The 27,744-nt window shown below is 41.5% G+C and overlaps 5 protein-coding genes across 7 annotated transcripts; all 5 read left to right on the plus strand.

The window, feature by feature from the left end:
• Positions 1–2,297: 2,297 nt before the first annotated feature.
• On the plus strand, positions 2,298–12,402 carry runx1 (RUNX family transcription factor 1). Its single transcript, XM_028399588.1, has 8 exons — positions 2,298–2,593; positions 3,295–3,455; positions 3,529–3,639; positions 5,087–5,243; positions 6,662–6,766; positions 7,954–8,172; positions 10,024–10,170; positions 10,247–12,402. Exons 1-8 carry the CDS (start codon positions 2,566–2,568, stop codon positions 10,792–10,794), a joined length of 1,476 nt encoding a protein of 491 aa, XP_028255389.1. The 5' UTR covers positions 2,298–2,565; the 3' UTR covers positions 10,795–12,402.
• A 746-nt stretch (positions 12,403–13,148) lies between these two features.
• donson (DNA replication fork stabilization factor DONSON) lies at positions 13,149–16,818 on the plus strand. The gene is made up of 12 exons (XM_028399294.1): positions 13,149–13,664; positions 13,741–13,812; positions 13,895–14,098; positions 14,170–14,348; positions 14,424–14,499; positions 14,575–14,677; positions 14,749–14,833; positions 15,058–15,210; positions 15,296–15,494; positions 15,589–15,658; positions 15,797–15,927; positions 16,418–16,818. Exons 1-12 carry the CDS (start codon positions 13,236–13,238, stop codon positions 16,556–16,558), a joined length of 1,842 nt encoding a protein of 613 aa, XP_028255095.1. The 5' UTR covers positions 13,149–13,235; the 3' UTR covers positions 16,559–16,818.
• An 815-nt stretch (positions 16,819–17,633) lies between these two features.
• Positions 17,634–20,456, plus strand: LOC114432243 (uncharacterized). Of its 2 annotated transcripts, none has more exons than XM_028400132.1 (10): positions 17,634–17,684; positions 18,196–18,280; positions 18,368–18,534; positions 18,626–18,773; positions 18,849–18,991; positions 19,075–19,184; positions 19,343–19,419; positions 19,490–19,648; positions 19,734–19,796; positions 19,875–20,456. In XM_028400132.1, exons 2-10 carry the CDS (start codon positions 18,220–18,222, stop codon positions 19,997–19,999), a joined length of 1,053 nt encoding a protein of 350 aa, XP_028255933.1. In that variant the 5' UTR covers positions 17,634–17,684; positions 18,196–18,219; the 3' UTR covers positions 20,000–20,456. The 2 variants fall into 2 exon arrangements, with proteins under 2 accessions (XP_028255933.1, XP_028255934.1); XM_028400133.1 differs by lacking the exon at positions 17,634–17,684 and adding an exon at positions 17,685–17,780.
• A 397-nt stretch (positions 20,457–20,853) lies between these two features.
• On the plus strand, positions 20,854–24,981 carry carm1l (coactivator-associated arginine methyltransferase 1, like). 2 transcript variants are annotated; one of them, XM_028398544.1, is made up of 14 exons: positions 20,854–20,940; positions 21,344–21,440; positions 21,527–21,652; positions 21,727–21,842; positions 21,906–22,010; positions 22,210–22,320; positions 22,826–23,003; positions 23,110–23,200; positions 23,818–23,899; positions 23,967–24,052; positions 24,138–24,227; positions 24,303–24,440; positions 24,504–24,593; positions 24,689–24,981. In XM_028398544.1, exons 1-14 carry the CDS (start codon positions 20,854–20,856, stop codon positions 24,711–24,713), a joined length of 1,422 nt encoding a protein of 473 aa, XP_028254345.1. In that variant the 3' UTR covers positions 24,714–24,981. The 2 variants fall into 2 exon arrangements, with proteins under 2 accessions (XP_028254345.1, XP_028254346.1); XM_028398545.1 differs by having other exon boundaries at positions 23,985–24,052.
• A 279-nt stretch (positions 24,982–25,260) lies between these two features.
• On the plus strand, positions 25,261–27,551 carry cnot9 (CCR4-NOT transcription complex subunit 9). The gene is made up of 8 exons (XM_028398546.1): positions 25,261–25,467; positions 25,876–26,055; positions 26,128–26,243; positions 26,326–26,435; positions 26,527–26,636; positions 26,749–26,847; positions 26,932–27,023; positions 27,175–27,551. Exons 1-8 carry the CDS (start codon positions 25,450–25,452, stop codon positions 27,341–27,343), a joined length of 894 nt encoding a protein of 297 aa, XP_028254347.1. The 5' UTR covers positions 25,261–25,449; the 3' UTR covers positions 27,344–27,551.
• Positions 27,552–27,744: the final 193 nt, after the last annotated feature.

Below are 27,744 nucleotides of genomic sequence, written 5' to 3' on the forward strand. Positions count from 1 at the left end.
CAGTGCTGGCATCAATAAATGATAGGCGATTGATAAAGCGATTGTGGCTGGGCATTGATTATGGACAGTAAGCAGCTCATATTACCAGGCAGTCAGTGGGAAGTGCTGGCTGGTTGAAATCCAACTCCTCTTCCTCCGTCATCCCTGCTTTGATTATTATTTAGTTTAGAAAGTGATTTTCAGAGTGTGTGTGCGAGTGTGTGAAAGAAAAACACTGAAACAGCTAATTATTATTTGTATCAAAATTACAGTAAGCATAACTTTAATATGCTGTCAATTTTACAGCAGAAATGTTGTAAAATTTACAATTTTATAACTGTAAAAAAAATTAAATTTAAGTGTAAATGTAAGAAATTACTGTATTAAAACAATATTTTTTTAGAATTGTAAATTTTAGTTTAGTGAAAAATATGAACAAAATTATTTTGCTATTTTTTTGTCCATTATACTTAAACATTGTTTAAAAAGTGTCATTTTACTGAAATGCATCACAGTTTTCCTCAAGTTTTACCTGAAAGGTTGTTTACTAAGTCACATTTTAATACTGTAATTTATTTTATGAATGCAAATATATATTTTTCAGTTTCAGTTTAATTTTTTTTTTCTAATTTAGTTCATAACATAACATTTTAATCAGATTTTTTCCCCACAAATTTGAACTAAAATCGTTTTTTTTTCCACAGAATCACAGCTACCAGGTTTTTCTTTAAAAACATTAGAATTTTTTTTACAGTGTATACTTGGCATAAAGCCTAAACTTTTCACGGATATATAGTTTCAAAACATCCTTCATTGTTTGAATTATTTATGAGTGTGGTTATCTGAGAAAGAAATGCTCAGTGTCACATTTAATGACAAAAATACTTTTGCAGTTTGTTACATAGGAGGAGGATTAGAAATATTATTTGTTCTTATGAAAAGGTAAAAGAAAATCCTGCAGATGTCCCATCCATCTCAGACTGAGGCAGAGGCGAGCGTTTACATACAGAGTTACAGTTACAGAGTTTTTATTTTTTGATGTCGTGTTTTGTATAAGCCCAATTGATGACACATTTTTATCTATCTATCTATCTATCTATCTATCTATCTATCTATCTATCTATCTATCTATCTATCTATCTATCTATCTATCTATCTATCTATCTATCTATCTATCTATCTATCTATCTGTTGCAACATCCATCCCTGTCTCTCCTTTAATAACCATCACAGTTACATTCTATCATAGAAGAATCTGCATTTGTTATGGATGGTTTTAGGACATTATGTTAAGTATGGTTGTGTCAGGTTTACTGAGTGTATTAAGGTAGATGTGCAGTTTGTCCATGATCATGTTAGTAGTTGATGACACACAGAAGAGGCTAGGATCCAACCACTCATTCACAGAAATATGCCATTTGTATGTTTTCAATGCAGATGCCCGTTTCATCATCTCAGGGAGGTTGCAGGGTCAGTTTGCCCCACCCACCATATGTGATGTCACCACGGTGAAGCCATCCAGTTCTGATTAAGTGGTCACACAGCTATGGTTCATTTAATAGGCAACAAAATATCCTGTATAATTATTCTGTCACATTCAACCTGATGTCCCGGTCACACTTATGTAAACGTAGCCTACATATTCATTATATATTATATATTGGATCAAGAATGAATTAATTGGAACATAATAAGTCTGCACTTATATATAAATATTCAGTTCCCAGAGGTTGTTATTTGGTGACTGTGTAGGCAAAGTAGTGATTAAAACATGCATTTATTTAGAGGCAAACTAAAGACTGTAAATTAGAAGGAGGTCTCTAAGTCAATATATTTGGTTTTAATAAAATGAATAATACCATTTTTATATGTGTTTTCAGCGCGTCTTGCGTCTCGGTCCGGCTTACAGGAATCAGGTGCCATGTGCGCACTGCCCCCTGTTGCCTGAGAGCGTCTTCATTGATAGATTACAAGTAGTCAGGCTTTTAGAAAAACACTTTTCTGCATGGATAGCTGATAGCTTTTCCCCACATATTTAAATATGTCTTCTTCTGTTTTATGTGCATTATGTGGGGTATAACACACCTTCTTGCTTAATAACGCTTTATTTTATCATTCGGAGAGCTGCAGCCTCCTCACCCCCCCCTCCTATTTCTCCACAAATCCCCGTCTCCTCGTGGACGGACGTAACGCTGATTGGCGAAACGACACGCGGCGGTGAGCTCCCCTATTGGCTGTGAGCGCATATGAGATGCAAATCCGAAGCTCTGCCGGTAAAAGCCTGGCGATGTCAGCCGCGATGGCCATTCATCCAGAGGAGAAGTAAGGGAGACGCAGCTTGGAGGAACAGAGAGCGCGCTTAGTCGTACGCTCTTTTGCGCAGTTTTAGCACTTTATGTGCGTGGAGACACATTCAAAGAGTGCTTTCTGACCATCCGAGAGGCGTCGGAGATCTGCTTTGGAGCTTGTTTTTGTTGTGGGTGTGTTTTTACGCGCAGAGACTGGCGGGACAGACAATCCGCTGGTTTACAGTGCAGTGATCGCGGGAGTTGACTTGAGACTGTTTGGGCGCACTGTGGCGTACAAATGGTGTTTCTGTGGGACGCAAAATACGGTACGGCACAACTTCTTTTTACGCATTTCAACTTTTTACGCACGGCGCTTCTCCACATTTCTACTACAGGTGCTTTTATTTAGTATTTCTATCTATGAATATATCTACTATATGCAGCCTAGACTCTGAAAGTGATGCGTTTGAGGACCGATCCTGCTGCTTAGCTGTGGTTGCGTATAATTCAGCCCATTCATGAACTTTATTATTTTAAATTAGTGACTCATATTTTTATTAAATAAATAGAAACTACAGTCATGTATCACATATCTGTGGTGCCCTTTATAGTTTGTATTTAAATGTGTGGTTGTCAGTTGTATTAACACACAACAAAGACAGCAGCAGTGATGTCACACACATTTAAAACAAGACTTTTTTGTGTTACATGACTTGTGTTGAACAGAAGTGAATAGTTGCCTGTTATTCTGTGTGATTCAGCTGCCTAAAGTTTCATTACTACACACTCCTGGTATTCAGATCAATGTGTGTGTGTGTATGTATGGGGGTTACTCATCCTTGAGTCATGTCAGAACACACCCTGTCCTCCTGGTTTTCTTGCAGTGTGAATACTTTTTTTCTGTTTTAAGAAATGAAGCCATTTTAAAGATTCATGAATTTCCACTTTAAATATTTTTTTAAAAACAGTTTCTAAGGTTATGTTTTGTCAGAAGTTGGAAAAATATCATCCCCCTTTTTTTTCCCAGACCCAGCCCCAGGCCGGAGGTACACTCCCCCGTCCACCACCCTCGGCTCGGGTGGAAAGATGGCCGAGGCCCTGCCTCTTGGAGCCCAGGAGGCCGGTGGCGGCGGTGTTGGGGCATCATTGGTGGGCAAACTGCGTGTGGCTGACCGCAACATGGTGGAGGTAAGATTCTTTATTTCTATGTAGAGCCTTACATTTACAATAATAACTTAAAAAATATACAAATTTTTTTTAGGTGATCTCAGATCATCCAGGAGAACTGGTGAAGACAGACAGTCCTAACTTCCTCTGCTCTGTGCTGCCCACTCACTGGAGGTGTAACAAGACCCTGCCCATCGCTTTTAAGGTGTGTGTATGTGTGTGTGTGTGTGTTGGCATTTCATACATCATTATTCCTTGTTTAATCTTTTTTTTTAATTATTATTATTTATCTAGTTTAGTGCCCTGGATTAATGCAATTTTTATATGATAAATTAAATATATATTTTATATAAAAATAAAGCCAACATAATTCCTTACAGGACCATTTGATATGTCCATCTCCAGCTTACTTACACATTTTTCATTGAAGTGTATTCCCTTATGTAATGGTGTGTGTGTGTTGGTGTGTGTGTGGACAGCTTTTCTGCACTTTGAGACAAAATGCATTTGTGGAAAAGCGGCTTTTAGCTGCAGAAACATACACAAGATTGATTTATTGAGTTTTATGCATTAGTGTTTGTGTGTGTGTGTGTGTGTGTGTGTGAGAGAGTGAGTTTTTCTGTGCATTATGCATCATTATGAAGCTTCATGAGCGGATGTCACTGCTTCTCACTGCTAATGGATGACTATTGAGATGCACAATTATTAGCTGTCGGTATGCACACTTAAGCAGCCGTTTAAACACATATCATTCCTAATTTTGTTTAGATGCTAAACAGTAGCTAAGAGCTTTTGTTCAATCACAGGGGAAGTGTCGTTCTGGTGTCATTCAAGGGCTGCGGTTGGTCGCTTGGTGAGCGTAGGGTTAAAAGAGAAACCGTCCATAGTACAGTATCTGCCCATGTCATTTGCACACTGATGGTTTGGTGTGATTAGCGTTAATATGAAAATCAGCCTCTCTGCCTCTTTATTTGCATAGTTATGGTAGAAGAGAATTTGCTCTCTAGAGCAGCGAGAGTTCCATTTCACCTTTGTGTCCGAGGAATTTTTTTTTAACGAGGGAAATCATTTACCTCGTATTTTATTTGCATGTTTTCCATGAAATTGGAGAACTTAGACAGTCTTTCCTTTGTCAATAAGAACTGCCTATAAAATATGTGGTATCACTCTGCTTTGTGCTTAGAACATCAGCTAAAGTGTACAACAAGACAAATTAGACAAACATATTATCAGCCATCTTGGCCCAAATGCAGCAGAACAGGACTAAACCATGCTATCGCTACTGCCATGTTTCACAGATAGGATAATATACAGCAAATATAAGTCATTATAACCACACGGTTCTACATTATTATTGTCTAGTCCGTCTTAAACATAATTTCCCAGCTGCCCTATGGTTTGTCCTTATGATCTTTAGCAGTTTAGGTGGGCAGCCATGTTGTTTTGTGAGCAGTTTTCCGAATATATGACCAAGTACAATACAGATGTGATCTTTGTCAGAGAACCAAGCTATGTACTGACCTAGCAACATTCGACTGGCTAGCCTGAAGCGTTAACACTACCCCAAAAAACACTTAGATAAATGATGTGTGCTAAAAAACAAATACATATGCCAAAACATGTAAACGCTCTATCATCTTGTTTTCTTTCAGGTGGTTGCCCTTGGCGACATCCCTGACGGCACCTTGGTAACCGTGATGGCTGGAAACGATGAGAATTACTCGGCCGAGCTGCGCAATGCCACCGCTGCCATCAAGAACCAAGTGGCCAGATTCAACGACCTGCGCTTTGTCGGTCGCAGTGGAAGAGGTACACAGACACACAAACTCACACACAAATATAACAGATTTTATTGATAATTAAAGGGTGCACAACATAAAGTGCAATAGGTGAAAGCAGGATCACCTTTAAAATACCAAACACTGGTTGATATTTAATAGGCTTATTTTGCACAAGCACACAACTCGGCATGGACTTTAGGGGAAGTACGCATGAATAAAAACAGTATTCACACAACTTCCTCCTAACACACCATTCAGCATCTATGTCACTCTGCTTCCCCTCTCTCTCTTTTTGTAACAGACTCTACCACAGTTACTCTAACTCAGGCAAATGCTTCAACTTATCTATTTAAAACACCTGTCCTGTGCACACACACACACACAATATTTAAGGAAACACAACAAGAGCTGTCAGTATTTTATATGTTTATAAATGATCCTTTACAGCATTCATGTTGTTTCATGCAAATTGAACAGCACAATAAGTCATGCTGATTCCTCGAGGAAATGATGTATTGTATGCTAACAAGCCTAATCGTCCTACACGTCGAGTACTCCTTAACCGTCATAACCGCCTGTGTGGGAAGTGGTTAGCTTAGCATCAGACACTGATGGTGGTTTAGTGGTTTGACTGGTGGTTTTGCTGTTTTTGTTCCTGCATGTGAGTGTGTTCCTTGTTTTGCGGATGTGCAGAGTTACAACACACACACAGATTTTTCAGATTCAGGCTAACGTCTTGCTGAATTATGTTTATAGATAACGTACACACACATATGAGCAGATGATGCAATCAGCTTTTGTGTGTTTATGTCAGTGCTATGGCTGCACAGGGTGCATGTGTGTCTGTTTCTAGTCCCTCCATTAGTTCCTCTTTTGAACGGAATGTAATTTTTCACATTCACACACAAAAGCTTGTTATTCCAGGAACACACACACATGCTTTGTCAAAGACAATGTAAATAAGAGAATGATCAGCTGATTGTGAGACAAAACTAGATGACCCAGCAAGTCGAACATGGCGCAAACTTGCCCGCACACACACACACACACACACATACATACACTACACGAAGATCTCACCTTATCTGTGAAATCTTAAGACAGAAGTGATTAGAGAGAAAGTGCCGGAAAACACCCGCCTTGCGATTTAATCTTGTGTGTTAGAGCGTGTGTGTGTGTAGCAGCTGGCTGATAGACACACCAGACACAAAGACTTCAGCTGTTCTCTCCGTCTTCCTGTCTCATCCCAGCAGCCAAACCTGTTATTGTAAACTAACCGCACCACAATCTGTTTGTTCATATTCATCTATAATATACACATAACATACATGTGTGTGTGATATCAGACAATACAAACCTGTGCATATATATACTATTTTAGGAAGTAATAACTATACAAATAACTACAATTGTTTGTTGTTGTTTTTTCCCCTTTCTTCGTTCAAGGGAAGAGCTTCACACTGACCATCACTGTCTTCACCAACCCTCCACAGGTGGCAACGTACCAGAGAGCCATTAAAATCACAGTGGACGGCCCCAGAGAGCCGAGGCGTGAGTGACAGACACACAAACCTTAGCACATACTAACATGGCGTCCTACAGGGTTCAGTGATGGGTCTCAGTCATTGACAGTAAAAACTATGGACAGAGCTTCCGTGATGTCACCCGTTTGTTTCTGAAGAGCCGCTTTGAGTTTCAGTGGGAGGTTCCGGGACGTTGATGACCGCCGCCATGTTGGCAGCGTCACGTCAACTAAAACTCCGAATATGGACAAAGAGGGGGAGCACGAGCGGGGTTTAGGGGGGTGGGCGATCGTGGAAGCAGGAAACTCACGCTGTGATACGTCAACTGTCTGTCACTCAAGCGGCAACGCCCATAAGTAGGCGTAATTTTAAGTCCGAATACAATTGAAACGAGTGAATTGTAAAAAAATTCACCCCCCGTACAATTGACACTAGAAGAGAACCTATCATCTGAGACCACAGCGATTTTTTGTACCAGGCTGTAAACATGTTCTTTTCTTATTCTGTAGTAAGCTGCAGGCTCGACCCAGAATTGGGTGGGTGCTTGAGCATAACAGTGAAGATGCAGATTCTGCTTTCAAGATGGCGTCTTTTACCAACATTTTGGCTTCACTTTTGCTGACTATCTCTGCTTTATTTTAAAGTGAAGATATTTTCACTTTACTTCCAATATTAAATGTGCACAATGTTTAATTTATAGAATAGAAACCTCCATTGAATGAGTCAGTAAGAAACCTGATGCAACACCGAGTTCCTCTCTGTCCCAGTGTGATGAAACATGGGGATTTCTACTGGCAGGCACCCATGTTTGCCTCTGCTGGTAAAAGCTAACACATATGATAACATTATCCTGAATGGAAGGCAACTTAGCAGCACTGGGCTGAGATGAGAGGTGACAGAAAGACAGGAAGACTCCTGCAGCTCCTCTCAGCTGTGAATAACCATCACTCGTCTATAAGTCGCCCACACACACAGTATAAATACACATACACACACACACACTTCCCCCACTGGGAGGAAGTGCCTGTAACTGGAGCTCAGTCTCAAGGCTTTGAAGTGCAGCCAACCCCACAGACATTGTGACAGACCACTGCACACACATTTGGGGAGACAACTAATGCCTAATCAGGTGCTAACATAATCTGTAATCAGATTATCAAGACAAATCATATCTGCATATCTTCACACCATTGTTTCTGTCTCTCCATCTTTCAGGTCACCGTCAGAAAATGGATGAGGTCAAACCCGGCTCTCTTGCTTTCTCTGAGAGGCTAACTGAGCTGGAACAGCTGAGAAGAGGTTCTATGAGGGTGACTCCTCCTCATCACCACCACCATCACCATCATCACCATCCAGCCTCAGCCAACAGCCGCCCATCTGCGGTGATTAACTCTGCCACATTCTCCAGCCCTGCACACACTCAGATCACTCCTGGTAAGAGAGTCCTTCTAATATCTAAATAAAAGTGAGTGAAGCTAACATGGACAGGCCCTCAAATTATGTGAAGCTTACAGCTTTTAAGCCCTTTAGAGGTCATTTTGGGGACTTTTTTGTTCTCAACCCTCAAGAGGTTGTCTTTGGTTCCAAGGAGCATGGTCGCTGACACGATATTTGTAATATTGTCACTTTTTTGTGTAGCATGGCTATAAAAAGTTTGAGATCCACCTCACTCTGGGGTCCTGGTGTGATGAAACATGTGAATTTTTCATAATAGCAGATGGTCGTGTTTGGCTTTGACTTTTCTTCTACTGCACATAATTAGAAGGTGTCCCGCAGGGTGCGATTGTAGGTCCCATCTACCACCTCAGTTACGCTGTGCTCCCCCACTCTGCTTTGGCACTCTGTTGTGCAAGTTTGCAATAACTGGACCAAGCAGGCAGGAAGTCAAGCGCCGGATCACCAGAGTGAATAACACACTGATTGGATTTGTGAAAAAAATTGTTATCCACTGACATGAATGTATTTTATCACAATTAAATATTTTTACTGTACTGTTTTATTACTTAGAATCTACATGACACCAGTCAGTGTGTGGCCATGAGCTGATGATTTTGAGGAATTAGCTTATTTACATGAAGAAAAGATTTTTGCCTTTACTAAGTCTTTGAAAATGGGTGAGCTACTTTTAGCTTAAAGCTAAAACGCAATAATGACGCATGTGTGTGTGTTGGGGGGGGGGGGGTTCAGTCTTATGCTCAGCTTGCATCACTGTTCCTCATTGTGGTTTTTTTTTGGGAGATCCATTGCGGTCTGTGAATACCTGCTATAGTGTGCACTGGAGTTGCCGTGGATACTACGCAGCACCAAAAAAGACCTCCTTCCTCTTTTGCCATCCTTGGAAGTGACGCCAATTGTTTATGCACACAAGTGTAGCGCTTCTTCTTACACGCGTGTGTGTGTGAGGAAGCAAGCAAGCAAGGAGGAAATGAGAGTCAGCTGGCAGGAAGTGCTACTGTGAGAAAAAACATTTAAAAGTGAAATAAGTTTGTATTTACTTTCCATTACATTTTGATAATTTCATAAATTCATGCAACATGTTGATGCATGCAAAATCTGGCAAAAAATACACTATATGACCAAATTTTGCAACTTTAGAGCATATTATAACTATTTTAATGATATGTGTGTGTTTTTGTTGGCTTCCTGTTTCAAAATAAAAGCACAAAGACATGATCATCCCCTTCCTCAGACTTTAAAAATGCCAGCAAACACAGTTGTAGATGCATGACCACGTGCTTTTGTCTATACCATATATTTGTTATACATATATATATATATATATATATATATGTGTGTGTGTGCGTGTGAGTACACAAGTGATGTCAATGAAGGCTTTTTAAGCAAAGGAAGTGTGTGTCTGCCTGTTTGACTGCACACATTTGCCAGCTGTGTAGGTGTGTGTACAGTATTTATTACTCACAGTGAGGGAAATTACAGAAGTGAAAAATAGGAAGACAAATATTAAAGGAGAAATGAAATCTCAGGGCGGCAATGAGCGGTAGAGAGCGCGTCGAGAGGAAAGTAAAGAAAGGAGGAAGAGAAAGAACAAGAAAGTGTGCTCTTGAATGCCGAATTAACGGTTTCCTGTGGTGCTATTTTCATTTTTTGAGGGATTGGAAAGCAGGAAGTAGAGAGCTGCCTCTCTAAATCATTGTCTTTCAGCTCTGATTCTCAGATTCTGATTGCAGCTAATAAGTGATGGCAATGGTCCAAGTAGCATATAGCTTAGCATGTGTCCATTTATGGCATTGGTACCACAAACTAACCCCTCTGTCTCTTTTTTAGACTCCAGACAGGTGCAGTCATCTCCATCTTGGTCTTACGACCAATCATATCCCTACCTTGGCCAGATAACCACACCCACAGTCCACTCGGCCAATCCCCTCTCGCCCAGTCGCTCCTCACTTGGAGACCTCTCCTCAAGACTCACAGGTGACCCCCCTGGTGCATGAACACACAGATTACAAAACAAAGTGAGTATGTACTGACGTCTGTTGTTGTCTCTCAGGTCCTGACCTCACAGCCTTCAGTGACCCTAGGATGACCTTAGAACGACCTTTCACCTCCCTCCCATCCTTGCCCGACTCCCGTTTCTCCGACCCCCGCGTGCACTACCCTCCGACAGCTGCTGCCTTCACCTACACCCCCTCCCACAACCCTGTCTCCAACAGCGCCCTTGGCATCACCATGGCGACAGCTATGGCAACCACACCTACAGGGCGGTACCACACGTACCTGCCTCCGCCCTACTCAGCGAACACCCCGCACCAAGCTCAGAATGGGCCCTTTCAGTCCACCTCCTCGCCGTATCACCTCTACTACTCCACCGCCGCCGGATCATACCAGTTTTCCATGATGGCTGGGGGAGGAAGCAGCAGTGACTCACGCTCACCACCGAGGATCCTGCCGCCATGCACTAATGCCTCCACGGGCTCCTCCCTCCTGCACCCCTCTTTACCCAGTCAGAATGAAGGGGTTGGGGTGGAGGTGGAGTCCAGCCACAGTAGTTCTCCAACAAACATGGCATCTGCCGAGGCCGTGTGGAGACCTTACTGAGAGCTCTGCATGGTAAACACTGGCTTGTGTGGACTAAACTGACATTATTTATGATCATTAAATGACTTTTTTTCTAAATGTTTGTTATTGTCAACAAATCCTTTAACTAAAAACACCAAGTTATTCTAAATTTATTTCAGTTCAAATTGTTGCCATGGTGATGAGTGCTGCCTCCAACAACACATCTGACATCTAGAAAAGCTGCCAGGAAAGAGTTAGGGACTATTTTCAGCGGCGGATGAATCCACATATGATATTTTAGTGAGATGACTGAACACACACTTGAGATTTACCTGTTTATTTAAAGCACTCTTATCATCCCTCTATGCTTGTACGTCCAGAATTGATACAAGACAATCTTGTTTTGCCTCACACCTGCATCATGTTCACTGTAGCCAAAGGGTTAAAAGTGTGGCTGCACCTTTACACCCTAAATGTATATTCCTAAGTTGAAAGTAAACACATTTAGTAGCAGCAATATTGATATTTATCTGCATTTTCTGCTGCTAATTTGTATTTTTTTTTGGCAAAACTTCACCCTATGCTGTAAATCCCTGCTCTATGAGGAGCCAGATAAGCACACCCAGTTTGAAACTGACAAAGTTGGATGGAATCCAGAGACGTAAAAAGACACACAGTTTGGTTTATACACTGACAAAGTGCATGCAGCGGCACTGGACTGACCCCAGCTTCCTTTGTTTAATAAAAAGACTTTATGCTCATTGTGAAGAGATAATTTGTCAACAATCAATTTTCCATCCATCAGTCATTCATTCGTTTGTTTTTACATGAGAAAAGCAGTTGTTGCCCTAATAATTCAGTAAAAATATTTCAAATATTTCACAGGACTAATAGTGAATATTGCACTTTAAAACAAAAAATACATTTCTATTGTGTTTCTGAGTACTTGAATTTGAGTTAAAATGGATTAAAATTTGTACTTTAATAATAATTTTTTTTAAAAAAAACACTGACAGCAAATCAATCTCTAGATTGAACAATATACTAATTTTTGATTTACATGTTGATGTTAATTCTCACAATTTTAAACTTTAATTTACAGGATGTTTAAAAAAAAACAATTATTTGGGCAACCACAGCTATCACACTAGAAACAAACTCTTTTTACAGTGTATTTGTCTCTCCATCATACTTTTCTCTCGAAGTAAATTTAAAAATACATATTTTATTACTAGAAAAATGTTGAGTAACAGCCAAGTCAGAGGTCTTATTTATGTCTTTTAACAGAATATTGGTTTTGGAATCAAATTGAGTCACTGTTCTCCATCAGCGGTTTTCTCGTAAAATGTTTTTCTCTGTCCTCCTCCACACTTGTTGAATTTTGACTCATTTCCTCCCAACAATGAGAAACCACTGGTTCATAGACTTATGTTGAAGCATTTAATTTATTTCCCTAAATACCTTTGTTTGGTAGCATTTGATGTGTTTGTGTGTGCCATGATATCCATTGTTGATTTCTACTGTATATAGTGTAGCTATAACTGTAAAGACACCATATTTGATTGTGTTTTCATCCCCCACACCCACCTCCTTCCCTCACACACACACACATACACACTCACACGAGCTTTGTTTGGACATTGCTGGTAGTGCGCATTTGGTTTTGATTTATATAAATTTTCTTGTGAAGAAAACGGCTTGTTGTTGGTGGTCTGATTACCTTTCTTACCTATGTGAAACATGGTGGTGGTAGTATCATGTTTTAGGCCAAGATGACTATTTGAGATTAAAAAAACAAACAAAAAAAAACATTTCTTCATACCTGCATTAGCAACAGAAGCAGAAATTGATTTCTTAACAGCAGCCATCATTTGATGCTTGGCTGATTATTTGAAGTAATGACAAACAAACACATAATTTCCATAATCTTTCATTAATCATCATGACAGAGGTCAATGGCGGGCAACAAATTTAATATTTATATTTACGGTATTTACATTTTTTTTACATGATTTAATAACACATAGTCTTAAAAAAATTATAGACATTCTTTGCGGTACAAATAAAGAAAAAAGTGACGTGGCAAACGTCTTTATTTTGTCGTTCTTTAAGAACCTATGATGCATTTTTTTACCATAAATGCGCAGATGCTACGGTATTTTTCAAGTACTAGTAGTACTCGTATTTTTAGTTATTTTTTGCGATTTATTGTTGTTGCCCTTAGAGAAATATGATTATGTGATTTCGAGTGTATGTGTATTTATTTTGAAACACCTAATGTTGCTTTCAATATCATTTGAAAATTACTCATTTTCGCTGAGCACGTAAACGCAACACAAGGGTGACTGTCACGTCATGACGCAGGGCGCCAATTTTGTATAGTGCGGAAGTGGCAACAAATACATAGCATCGGCGTCGTTGTTTTTTAGTGTTTTTTCGAGCAATTTAGCCTATTTTCTGATAAATTACACACTTTAAATATGTCTCAACAGGCTGGGTATTCGCCCAGCTTCAAGCGACCGGCTGAAATTATGAGAATGAGAAGGAAAAGAGCTCAAAGCGACGCTGGAGTATTCCGTAGCTCTGGCGGCAAGGGTTCCGCTGACAGTCCAGGACAAAGCAGCTCATCCCCGGCTGGCGTTCGTCCTTTTTCGCCGGGACCGCTTTTCAACACACAGAACAGTTCCGGTGGTGGAAAAAAACGCAAAAATCCGTTCGCAAACATTGAGAATACTTACAGCCCTCGAAAGAAACTTGTTATTTACAATGACAACGGATCTGCAGACAGCTATAAGCTAACTGATAAGGAGGAATATGAGGGGAAATCAGCGAAGAAAGAGTGCCGAGTAGATTTGTCTTTAAGTGCTAGGCTGAATGAGGCAGAAAAACAGGAAATATTTACAAGCAAGGTAGGTTATGACTTATGAGAGGATCAGGTTTATAGATAAATAGTGTTCCTTGACCCCTTTTCCTCTTTTTTAACAGAAGTGTCTCACTTTCTCTGAGGCTGACTCGCCATTCAAAAAAGAAGAGGAAGAATTGAGTCCTGTGGTGAAGGTTGGATTTGTTTGTCTATTGCTTACATATGATGAAAGTGCAGTGCAAAATATTAACCATATGTTCTCCAATCTGTCCCAAGAGCCCCCAGGCCCCCATTGACCGTACCTCCATCGCTCCTCCTGTCTGTGTGGAGTATCCAGTCGACTGGAGCCTGAAGACTCGTGTCCTCTTCACCTCCCCTGTGTCCCTGTCATGGGCAGAGCAGCCCAAAGCCCAGGAGGAAGCTCTGGGGCTCAGCCAGCACTGTAGAGCTCAGTTTAACAGCCTGCCACACAGTCTACAGGTAAACACTGGATGTGAATTCCTGCCTTTGTGAAAGCATAGAAATCCTCACTCTTATGTTTCTCCCTGCAGGATCCCAAGTCCTGCTCAGAGCTTCGCTGTGCCTTCCAGCAGAGTCTGGTGTATTGGCAACATCCCGCCCTGCCCTGGTTGTCTCTGTTCCCCAGGATCAACGCTGAGAGGAACTTCACCGGGAAGAGCACCCCGTGGGCTCAGGATGCAGCACTGCAGCAAAGTCTCATGAGGGACTGGTGAGGTTTTAAATCTCACACGAAGCTGCTTTATACAATCATTGTTATGTGCAACTGTCATGTCTCTGCCCTCAGGTCTATCAGTCTGTCATCCCTCTACAGTCTACTAAAGTCCAGGCTGTGTCCATACTTCTATCTCTGCTCCTATCAAGTAGGTGTTTGTGTGATAAAATAATGCCACAGTTAATCTTCTTTCTCATCATCCGTCCATGATGTTGTGTGTCAGTTTACAGTGCTGTTCAGGGCAGCAGGTGTCGGGGGACATGACAGCATTACCGCTTTTATTTCTCCAACCACGAGGGGTCTCAGAGAGGCAATGAAGTCTGAAGGTGACATTTGTTTTTGTCTTTCGTGTTGCTAAAGTGTGACAATATCCCTGACTGTGATCCTCTGCCTTTAGGTATAGAATTCAGTCTCCCTCTAGTGGAGGAGAGGAAGAAGAGCAGGGAGCACCATGGAGAGGAAGAGGTGGAAAAAGCTGAAGTGTAAGTAATTATGTTTACATTCGCACCATATTGCGGCTTTATTCTGATTAAGGCAGTGAACTATGAATATTATGACTATAAGCTCATGTGAGAGAATAATGAATTTATGGCCAGCTGAATAAACCAGACTATAGAGTACATAGAGTTGCTAAAGATTGTTCAAAGATTGAAGATGAAGATATAGCAGCTGTTTGATAATGTTGTGCTGATGGGTATAAATGTAGGTGCTGTGAAGTGAAGGAGGGTTCAGGCTGTCTGACAGATGTTGGAGAAAACTCTGACGGATACAATGAAGATGAAGACGGCAGCTTCTCCTGGCTGGAGGAGATGGGGGTCCAGGACAAAATCAAGAAACCGGACGGCATCACTATACAACTGTATCCTTTGTGTACTCTCGCCTTATGAGGACAGCAGTGTGTCAATCCATGCAAGCAGCATAAAGCTCCTTGACCAGCTGTCAAGCCGCAAGGAGGCTCACGCCGTGTCTTTGGACCACAAGCCGGAGTCTGTGGTGTGTGTGGCAGGAACACACACGTTCACACTCATCAACTTCCTCATCAACTGTAAAAGTGTGGTGGCTGCTGCCGGATCCCAGGCCGGGTTGCCTCCAACTCTGCTTGCTCCCGTTTCTTTTAAAGGAGCTACAATGCACACGCTAAAGGTACGCTGCTTGGTCAGAATTTCACTGAGTGCACTACTTAAACCTTCCCTATCTGGCTCTCTCTGAGTGTGTGTGTGTCTGTGTGTGTTTTCAGGCCCGTAGCGTGAATGTGAAGAGCCAGGTCGGTTCAACCTACAAGAACATCAGCAGTCTGGAAATCACAGGTACTGTCTGCAGGATCTGTGTCTGAAACTGGAGCATGATGTCACCCCCTGGTGGCAGTGTGGCTGATTACATGAACAAATTACTCTATTATAACCTCAATATCTAACTATATTTATATATTGTTTTCTTCCTTGTAGGACCGATACTCCCCTCCTCTTTTCACACCATCACCAACCTTCTCCGGCCTGCACAGAAAGGAAACTTCTCAGCCTCTCTTTACACACACACACCGACTGCTGTCATGAACATACATGCCAACAAGCAACAGGTACACACTTCTCATGGAAGAATGAAACAGGCAGCTATGATTATGAGAATTTAAAGCTTTATTGACACTGAAAAGCTTTCAAAGATAACCCTGGGTTTCACAGTTAGCATTATGATGTGATACACATATTTCCTCGTCTACATTTCTGCATAAATATGAACTTAAACATCGTCAGATTATCATTTATTGTGGAGCAAAGATTGCATATTTATGTCATGGCGACGTCTTTAAATTCAAGACTGAAGGAGCTGATTATGTTTGACTTTGTGGATGAATATATGAAGATGATTGTAGGAGCAGTTTTATGAAAAGAGACGTTCACACAGGTGAGTCGATCACTAGGGTTTTACTGTATACCATTTACAATAGTAGGGGCTATCAAGATATGTATTTATAGTCTAGAAAGGTTCTGTTTAAGCCTCTACAGTACATTAGCTTACAATGTAATTGAGTAGACTGCATGCACTGATAGTAATGTGTACTCATCCAGGTTGCCGGTGGCTCTGTGGATCTCTCTGGCTGCGGTGTCCATCCTGCCTCCATCCAGCAGCTGCAGCAACCCTCCAGCCTGGGTAAGACGGCTCTGACACACCTCAACATGAACAACTTCAGCTACACATGGAAGAACTAACAGTCTGAGGCATGTTAGTGTTCTGTAACAACCGCTGCAGTGCTGTAGATTTTAGCCACATTATGTTTTAATTTTTTTTAATGTTTTATTCATTTTTATTGTGTGTTTCTTTTCTTTTTGGTGACTTTAAAGTTGTTGCAGGTATTGTTGGTGTTGTTTAAGTGTAAATTTTAGCATAATTGCTGGAGCACTGAGCCATGTTTTCAGGCTGTATCCATGACTGAAATTCTCAAAGACTAAATTAAAAAATGTTTTGCAGATTTTGAGGTTTGTTGTTTTTAATGTTGGCATTTTAATGCATACATACATTTAATAACTTTTCTTAAATATAACAGTGGATTTACATGCAGAATTTTTCCTATGGAAGCTGAATGCAGCACCGCGGTGGTCACATGTGGTGGCACCCACACTTACAGGCAGCAATGTGCCATCTAATGTTTCGGACAGCCGATACGATACATGTACTGTACACACTGTATGACACAAAACCACTCACTCCTCTGAAAAAAAATTATGTCTTAAAAAATATTTAATCAAAGTGAAATGAGTGAATCAGCTTATCGTGTCATATCTACGCTATCTCCCATCCTTCCCCTGGCTCAGTTCACATTAGAATAACTGAATCTTCCTTGTTGGGGTCATATTGCCACACTGTGAAGAACTCTTCTCCAAATGGGCCCCCAGATGCGTCAAACTGACAAACGGAATCCTGCCACGTGCCTCTTGGTGTCCGGTTCCTGTGTGTTGGTTGCCAGCTAAGCACAATGTAACCTACTATCCTAAATGTGGCAGTGCAGGGAAATTTAGAAAGATGCATTCATTATCAAACTGGTGTTGCATAGGCTTATGGACAAACCCATTTTAATTTAAGAGCATAATGTGTTTTTATTTAATAGTAATTTATGTCTGTATAAAAGGGGACACCAAAACCAAATTGTTTAATTTGGCAGGCAATGTAGATATTTCCAACAGCACCTGAATGCAACATACGGTGCCGTTGAGATTTAAAGCCCGTCTTGTAAATTGAGAGGTGACACCTGCTGTTATTTAAAACACACACACACACACACAGTCGCGGCATCACTCGCAGCCCCGGGGGATTCTTTAATCTCGTGAACATTTCAGGGTAAGTCCAGTTTTTGTGATGTCTGTCGCTCTGTGTCGTAAAGCTACGACGAAGAGGCCCATTCAAAAATCTCCAACTCCAGCTAATGTTGCTTAGGTCAGCACATATATAAATAGGCTGCCTCTGAAACTCATGGAATATTTGGAGGTGATTTATAGGCTAATAATTGGCAGTTCTGGCTAATTTTTTAAAATTTGTTCTGAGAAAAATAAGATTTTCTACAGATTCTATCTAGAATTCTCAGCTAGTTCTTACAGAATTCTCTGATAAGAAAGAAAAGTCCAAGTAAGATTCTCAGAATATAGAATAACACAAAAAATCAAATTCAAATGTACAAATTAATCTTAGATTTCTAAAAAAAATAAAGTCAGAATCCTAAAATTTCAAAATTACATTTTAACAGAAAGAAATCTAAATTATGAAAACAAAAATAATCACAAAGTAACCCTTTTATAAATATTTATTGTTATTTTATTTATTTGTTTATTTTTAATTATTAACATTATTTCAGCACTGTGAGAGGAAACGGACGAAAATGTGTCTTTTGTGGGCTTTGATGATAATCGTGTGTCTTCACTTTGGAGGACTCTGCAGTGGTGAGTCTTGAAGACTTTATGTTTATATCTAGAGCTTTTGTACAGGTTGAGCTTACTAAGCCATCAGTAATTCCCCTATGTACTTAGCATTTTATGTAGGCCAGTCACTCACTGTGGAATATGGGGACTCTGTGGTCCTGCCCTGTGACGGCTCGACCTTCGCAGGGGAGGAGGGGACCGTCCACTGGGAGACGATGGGGACGGATGTGGCATTTCTGCAGGAAGGAGGACAAAAAATAGGGCCACATTTTGAGGTCAGAGCCTTCTTTATTTTTTTACATTTCAAAATAAAGCAGCCCTTGTTTGAAGTGGCCACATGAAGGATGTGTTCACACAATCTTCCAGGGTCGCATCCAGCTGCCCTCAGAGGAGGAGATCAGTAAAGGGGTCTGGTCTGTGTTCCTTACCCAAACAAAGCTTAGAGACTCCTCCATGTATGAGTGTATTTGGCAAGAAAGAAAAACCTTATCAACAGTGTGGCTTAAAGTCCAGGGTAAGTGTTGCGTTAATGGAAATTGGAAGAGTCGTCTTCAACCCTTGCTGACGTGTTCTCATCTTCACCTCCAAGAACCCCGCGTCGAGCCCTATAGAACAGTACATGCAGGTACGAGGGTGGACCTACCATGCTATATCGAAAGCTCAAGAATCCCATCCAACTACCTGGAAGTGTGGTGGACCAAGGATGGCATCACTTTAAGTTCAATGAACGAAGTACGGTGTATTGCTCATTTAGTTTAGTGTATTTAGATCATCTTTTCCCTCTAACATTTAACATTGTCTCATTTCATATGCAGGGTGTTCTACCTGGTGTTTATGTTTTGAATGTCACAGAGGAGGAGTTCCAGCTTCAAATGACACCAGCAACCACTGACAGTGGAAAGTACGAATGTTGGTTCAGAACCAGGTAAGATCCACTGATGGCTGTGACTTGGCATGTATAAAATATATGTGTTCATTAATATCTTAATAAATCAGACTATTCAGCAGCCAGTAGAAGGCTTTTCTCTTGATTTTTTGAGTTTGGTTTCTGTCTTCCACTAATGATTGTTGATTATATTTTAGGAAGTCTGAAACCCCCAGACATGGAATTCCTGAGAGCATTACACTGACCGTGCTGGAAAACATCCCTACTGAGTCAGGTAACAATTTGATAAAAGTAATGTGTGTCATTGCAAGCCTGAACACACTATTTCTCCTCCCATCATGCAGTTTTTGAACATGATGAGACAACCACATTCATGGTGGATGACTGGGTCACTTCTCCATACTGGTATGATCTATCTTGGACAGAGGAGGAGCCCGAGACCACCCACTCTCCCCTTGATATCCTGCCTGTCCTTCTCACAGATTCCACACAGCCAATAGAAGGTGAAACTCACCCAAAGAACTCCTCATTGTGTCACTTTTTATTAAGCCTGACTATGATCCGAATGTTAATATATGCTATTTATAGTAGCGACAGAGTCTCAGCCAATGGAAGTCTTTGAGGAGACGGTGACATCATTCCCAGATGAAGGTGAGAGGTTCTATTCACAAATCTAACAGCACGTTCTGCAAATATTGACATTTAACTCCACCTTCCACCTCCTTCCAGGGACCTCTGAGACGACGTCTTTCCAGTGGGACAACCTCCCATGGGTTCGGATCGGACTAATCGGCGGAGTCTTGCTGGTCACGTCAATGGTGCTTTGCATTCTGGGAGCGCTCTTAAAGATGTAGTTTCCCACCTTCAGCTGATCTCCACTAACCAGCTCCTACTTGGACCATGGTCTTTAGTACACTCCATAGCTTTTCAGTCAGATTTAAGTATAACACACTTCCAGTATGTGTAGTCTGTCTCCAGGTTGGCCCTACCTCTGCCAGTCTTGGTCTGCACTGTGTGACTCTCTCTGAACGTTTTGATAATCTGATATACTTGTATATCATTCTTGCTTTGTAGGCATTAACAATCCCTTTTCTCAAATCTCTCACTTTTGCCATGATGCTTAAAGGTAATCAAATGCTTACATGGTCGCTCAGTTAAAGGGGCTACTAATTTTGTAAAGTGTCTCTGTAAACAAGCCATACAGCACATTAAAGGGGAAATATAATTATTTTTTTAATATTTTACATTATAATATATGTCATGATGTTGCCTCCTTATGTGTAGACTAAACTGAATATGTGCATGTGTCCTATATGACAGGTGGACAACCTTGGATGTAACTCTACATGTAGCAACAACATTATACAGTATAGTATATTAATAGAAGGTGTTACAGTATCCAGCTACGCAGCTGTGATGGATAGCCACAGTGCTGTAATGATGCTACTGCCCAGCAGAGGGAGTGTTTGAGCTATAATTGCACTGCAAAACAGAAGGGCTGATGCTGCAAATTAAAAGCATGATATATTGTTATTATATAAAGTTTGCCAAACTACTATGTCTAGTGGTGAAATATGTAGGACAAGGATACACACCTTCACAGTTCACAGTACCAAAATAAGAGTCTGGGCATATCTTTCTCCTCCCCCTTCTCCTCCTCCTTTCCTCTACTTTTCTTCCCAAAGAACAGAGTGTTTTCACATTAAGAATGGAGGACAGGGGTGAGGAGTCTTTCTCTGTCAGGATCTTCACTGTGCAGGAGGAGGTGAGGGATGAGGAGGCGCACACGGAGAAGGTAAAGCGCAGAGGACACATTTACTGTCTTAATGAATTACCTCCTATTTGGTTTAATCTAGTTTAGGCTGTTCAGACCTGGTTCGAGGCTGTTCAAACCATGCATAACCTATACAGTTTATTATTGAGAAAATGATGACGAAGGTCCAAGATTAATGTAGTTTTTTTTGTAACCCGCACCATAACCTAAACCAAGCTCGGGTTATTCTGACAGCGATGGACCCCTGTGGGTAGTATCATCCACCGGTAGAGCTCTTTAAGTTGTAGAAACACTGTCAGGTTAAAGAAAACCTGAACCTAGAACCCACTCCACTGGCCCAAAACTGGCAGCTTGCCTTCAAGGTAAAAGTAGTGATGGAAACAGGCAGATATGAATATTTCTCATTTAAACAATTCCATTTCAGTCTCAGTGCGTCAGCGTTTGCAGACAGAGAGCTGGACAGGACCTGACTCTGCTCCTCACCACAGGACCTGAGACTCATCAGATTACTGTGCAGGATGGTGAGTGCTGGTACAAACACACAGTGCCACAGAAGTTGCCTAAAAGAGTGTTTGAAAAGAAAGTCTCATGTGTGGGTGTGTTTTAGCCAACAGAGAATCGGTTTTCCAGTTTCCAGTTAGTGCACAGATGGACTGCTGCCAGGTCGGGGGTCAGTCCTTTATGGTTGCTATTGGCAAGCTGAGTCTTCTGCTGCAGTTCAAAACTCCAACAGGTTTGTACTCTGTAGTCTTGCTGCTTTTTAACCTGGGTAGTAGAGACTACCTGAAAACATCCTTCACTCGATAGAGATGAAGAACTTCCAGAGGTTATTGAAGAAAGGCACCAACGATGAGAGATGGAGTGAGGATGCTGACAGAGGTCAAGCCATGAGGGTTCAGAATGCCCCTACACAGTGCTTCCAGGTAAAACTATCTATTCACATTGACACCTGAAACTTCAAATGTATGTTGACTCTTGTGGGTTAGTTCCACAGCTGCCTGATCCAGCAGCAGAGCCTGCTGCATGACTACCTGAGGACTGCCACCTATCAGAGAGCCTTTTTAGCCAATGAGGTGGACTTTAGAGACAAGGTGAGCTCATCTAGAGACACAGTATTGTACATGATACAGATCAGTCTTTTCACCTTCAAAGTAAAAGTTGTAATGGAAACAGGCAGTTTGCCTTCAACGTAAAAGCACCAGCCTTGGTGTGATGCATAGATTAACAGTGTTTCTTCTGACAAATTCATGGTGCCTGTTCTGATCTCGCTCTGTTTTCTTGTCCCTGTAGGTGGTTTTGGATGTGTGCTGTGGTTCTGGTATTCTGTCTTTCTTCGCAGTTCAGGCAGGAGCTTCCAGAGTTTATGCTGTGGAGTCCAACCCTATGGCCCAGTACACCCAGGTCAGTACATTTAAATCCTACATTCTTTACTTTTGTCACAAGTATTTTCTACAGAAGTAAAAGCTCACACACAGAGTGAGATGTTACTTGTGTTGTAGTCTTGCTAAATCCTAAAGAGAAACCACAGCCACACACACAAAGTACATACATCCCATGCAGAGCGTGGCATTCTGGGGAGTTAATGGGTTGTGTCAACATCTGGCCCAGAGTTTGGTAGGATAGGGGCTGCAGAGGCTGATGCACACAGTCCCCGGCTTTGACTTTATTTTTCTCCCTAAACTTATAAATCACCAAACTCTTACACAAAACCTAAATAAAAATGTTCCAAATGTGTCAGTTTCTGTTTGATTGTTTAGTAGCGGCTACCTTAGTTAGCTTTGTTTTTCAGGCTTCTAAAAGTCCAAGAGAGACCTACTTTATATCAGTTACCATGGTAACTCCACTGGACTCTTGGAGCTGTCTGACATATTATTTCATTATCCAATCACTGTGGTTTCCCCTGCAGATCTTGGTCCAGAGTAACCAGCTCTCTGAGCGGATCAGGGTCCTGGAAGGAGAAGTGAAGCAGGTCAGCTGTCCAGACATGGTGGACATCATCATCTCTGAGCCAATGGGGTATATGCTGCTCAATGAGAAGCTAATGGAGAGCTTCTTGTATGCCAGGAAGTGGCTAAAACCCAAAGGTAGGAGCCCTGACAGTAAGGGAAGAGAATACATTCCATGGTTTATCGTGCAGTTTTTGTTTTTGTTTTTACACAGTTTTATTAATGTCTCTCGTCCTTTCTTTAGGGCTTATGTTTCCCTCCTACGGTGATATCCATGTGGCTCCCTTCAGTGATGAGCAGCTCTACTTTGAACACTACGCACAAGCCTGTTTCTGGTCTCTTTCTGTCTTTAACAAACACACATTAGGCTTTCTAACACAGATTCTTGTTGCCAGTGTTTGAGCTCAGTCAGGCGTGTTTCCTGTTGGATGTAAAACGCTCGAGTTCAGTCCAAACCTGACTCACACAGGCAGACAATTTGCTGCTGTCAGCTGATATGTTTGGGTCAGAAATGATGTTGTAATATCAGTTAGGCAATGCATAGATCATATATGGTACGAGACACTCGACACTTAAACAGAATATGAAGGTGTCATCTGCATAAAAGTGTAGATCAGATTAGTTGAGCTTAGTCTTATCCTCATGTGTTTAGTTGCTCAGTATTTTTTGTTGTACCTTTGCCAAATGTTTTCAACTCCCAGCATGCTCTGTGCCCCTCACGACTCCACCACTATGTGTGTGTCAGGCTCAGTCAGCCTTGAGGAATTAAGGTAGATTTGCGACCAAAGCAAATTTAAAAATGCAGGAAAGGCTTATCAGCTTATTAACTCTAACAGCAGCTGCATTACTGAAGGTTTGGAACAAAATGAATGTGAGGAATCTATTGCCAAAATATGTCAAATTGTGCAAATGATTTGAGCAGAGGAGGAAACTGTATTTCCTCTCTCCTCAGGCAGCAGAGAAGCTTTTATGGTGTTAACCTGAGTGCTCTTCACAGCGCCGCTGTAGATGAGTTTTTCAGACAGCCTATAGTGGTGAGTCACAATTTTCTTATATACAAAGATGCATTGCATTGATGTTCAAATTAATTGTTATTTTTAGGACTCATTTGATGTGCAGATCCTGATGGCCAGGTCTGTCAAGCACTGCATCAACTTCATGGAGGCAAAGGAGGAAGATCTACACAGGTGATAATCGTGTCTGTGTTTAAATCACACAGGAATGTCTTAATGTCACGATAAAAGACTAATCAGCTTGAATAAAATCTTCCAGAATGGAGATCCCCTTTGTGTTTACCCTGCTCCAGTCTGGTCTGGTTCATGGCCTTGCATTCTGGTTTGATGTGGCCTACCTGGGCTCCAAGTAAGAGACTGATCTGACTTTACTACAGGATTTCATCAGCGTGTATGGATGTAATTTCGTCCACTGTCCTTGTAGGTCCACGGTGTGGTTGTCCACAGCTCCCACTGAGCCCCCCACCCGCTGGTCTCAGGTGCGCTGTTTGCTTCAGACCCCGCTCTTTGCGAAGCTGGGGCAGACTCTGTCTGGGACGGTGCTGCTGGCCTCCAACAGCAGGTTAGTTTCTGAAATTTAATTTGACTCACTAGTGTGTCAAAATTCTCCTTTTTCTCCCACCAGACAGAGCTATGACATCCACATCACTGCTACAGTCGACCAATCAGGCTTCAGATCTGGAAATATCCTGGACCTCAAGAACCCATTTTTCAGGTTACTTTTCTTTATTTACATTTCCCACTTAATTACATGTAAGGAAGACAGATTCAGTGACATGATGTTTAACTGCTGGCTGACCCTGTGTGCAGGATGCCGACCTGGTTCCACTGCTAGAGACCTCTGCACTGATCATAACCACAGGAAAGATGGCCTCTATCCTCCAGGGTGCACAGAACACCACTTTTCCCTTCTTTTGTTGGTGCTTTGCTGCATGTTACCTACACTTGTAGGTCACCATTAGAACAACAACAGCTTCCAGCAGTGGTCAGGAAAGACACAACAAATTTCTGTTGCAGTAAAGATAAAGATAACTTGTCAAGTTGCAGTAAATGTTTTTTACAGTGTTGTGGACACTTTTGTACCAGTTTTACTGGAAAAACATCATTTTAAATAGGTGGGTATTAGGTATTGTTCTTTAAGAATATAAAGCCAAGTTTGAACAAATTTTGTATAGTGCAGTATAAACACACGTATGCATTAATGCACATAATGTGATAAAAACAAGTATCGGCAATTTTCTTTGTGAATGATCTAATTTGTTCTATTTTTACTGATTTCCTATGTTTTCCTGCAAAAGAAACACTACAGCAAAATGTAATTTATTTTTGTTTAACAACATTTGGTTAATAAATCATTATCATAATAATGTTTAAATGATCTAAATTGTTAGTACAGTGTATGTAGGCGTTTTGTCCAAACCGGAGCAGAAGGTGGCGCTAAATCTGCCAATAAGCTGAATGCGAGAAGAAGAAAAGAAGAAGAAGGAGGAGGAAAATAAAAAAGAAGAAGAAGAAACAGGAAATAGGAAGAGGGGGAGGTTTTCAAAGGGCCTTGCTGAATTAAACAGAGCATGTTGGCTACAGGAGCCGTAAGTTCACATAAACTTTGTCAGTGAGCTAGCGAGCATAAGCTAACCTAGATGAATGCATTTGCTACGGTAGCGAGCGCTAACCTTATTAGCATTACATGGCCAGAAATATGTACACACATTAGCTAGCTACTCAGCAGATGTACCCCAAAAAGCTACAGTCCTAAAGTACGACTTTGTTTTAATGATACTAAATTGTCATTCCTTAATATTAATATGCAGTCGGTCATATGTAAATAACGGGTACGTTACACTTGGCATTGCCTATTTCATTTAGAGTGTTCTTCTGTGAAACATTCTCCCTCCTCAGTGTAATGTTAGGCTTGTTATTATAAGGAGTACAGCTGTAGTGTGTCAGATGTGCAGCTGACAACATGCTGGTCTAGTCCTGTTATATGCTGCTTCCAGGCTGTCAGCACATCACTGGCACAGGTGGACAGAGAAAAGATCTACCAGTGGATCAATGAGCTGTCCAGTCCAGAGACCAGAGAGAACGCCCTCCTGGAGCTCAGCAAGAAGCGCGAGTCAGTGCCAGATCTGGCTCCCATGCTGTGGCACTCCTGTGGCACCATCGCAGCACTGCTGCAGGTTAGACAGGCCAGTTTTTACACCAATTTGTATGTGTATGGTTCATACTAAATGACCTTTTGATTTTGTCAGGAAATTGTCAACATCTACCCATCTATCAACCCCCCCACCTTGACAGCACATCAGTCCAACAGAGTATGTAATGCACTTGCATTGCTCCAGTGTGTAGCCTCCCATCCAGAGACAAGGTAGGCACTCAGGAGTTTGGATTATTCATTCACATATCATTAGAAAGCAGCAAACTGATCATACACTTGGTTTCCTGCACAGATCAGCTTTTCTTGCTGCACACATCCCCCTCTTCCTCTACCCATTTTTACACACTGTCAGCAAAACACGCCCATTTGAATACCTCCGCCTCACCAGCTTAGGTGTCATCGGTAAGAAAACTTTTATTCACTGATAACTGCATCCTTAAATGTCTGTTACATTGATTTAGCCTCATTAGCTCTTTGTGGAATTTCTGTCTAGGTGCTTTGGTGAAAACAGATGAACAGGAAGTGATCAACTTCCTGTTGACAACAGAGATAATTCCTTTGTGCCTTCGCATCATGGAGTCTGGAAGCGAACTCTCCAAAACGGTACTGAGTTAGTTCGTGTTGTCTTACATGACCAGCATGTGAAGAAGCTTCTTGCATTTCAGGAGAAATTAGCCAAAATTGACATATAATACATTGATTAATTGATTTGTAGGTTGCTACCTTCATCCTGCAGAAGATTCTACTAGATGACACGGGGCTGGCATATATCTGCCAAACATACGAGCGCTTCTCACATGTTGCCATGATTCTTGTGAGTCTTTTACACATGCTCTATATACAAAAGTGTGTGCTGGTCTGGTGTCTGGTTATCTCACAGCCTGCTCTTCTGTTTCAGGGAAAAATGGTCCTCCAGCTCTCCAAAGAGCCTTCAGCCCGCCTGCTGAAGCATGTAGTGCGATGTTACTTAAGGCTGTCCGACAACTCCAGGTAATATTGTGACTGAAAAGGAACAGAAGGGAAAGTTTGAAACGGGAATAAACAGGAATGTGCTCCCTAAATGCACCATACAGTCATATTCAAAGGTTCACCGAGCCTCAGTGATACCACTGATTTACCACTTTTTTCTCATGTTGCACAGAGCCAGAGAAGCTTTGCGGCAGTGCCTCCCTGACCAGCTCAAAGACACCACCTTCGCCCAGGTCCTGAAGGACGACACCACCACCAAACGCTGGCTGGCCCAGCTTGTGAAGAACCTGCAGGAAGGTCAGGTCTCTGACCCAAGAGGGATACCGCTCCCCCAGCAGTAACCGCTCTGGCCCCTTACCCCAAGGAACACCAGCAAGGAACTGCCAAACAAACAACAAGCCTTCATCAGTGGACAGCACAGTTTTTATCAGACTTCACAAGTTGACTACAGCAATTCTGTGCTCATGGATCCACATTTTCAGAGACATTTAATGTGTCATCATGTGGTCTGCAACTACACAATAAAAGGTTGCACATCATTTTAGAAAATCTCTGTCCTCCTAAGTTTTTCTGTTCTGTTGTTAGGGACGACCAAACAGCCTCTTTCTGTAAATACAGATGTTGGAAGAGAGACAAGAAAAAGAACAAGTTGAACTTTCCAATGGTACTTGAATGCATCATTCTAAACCTTACACTACATTTTCAGCAGCTGGGTACTGTAGTTTTTCTACTCAGGGTCAGT

Source organism: Parambassis ranga, chromosome 2, assembly GCF_900634625.1.
Source record: "Parambassis ranga chromosome 2, fParRan2.1, whole genome shotgun sequence".
Classification (NCBI taxonomy): domain Eukaryota; kingdom Metazoa; phylum Chordata; class Actinopteri; family Ambassidae; genus Parambassis; species Parambassis ranga.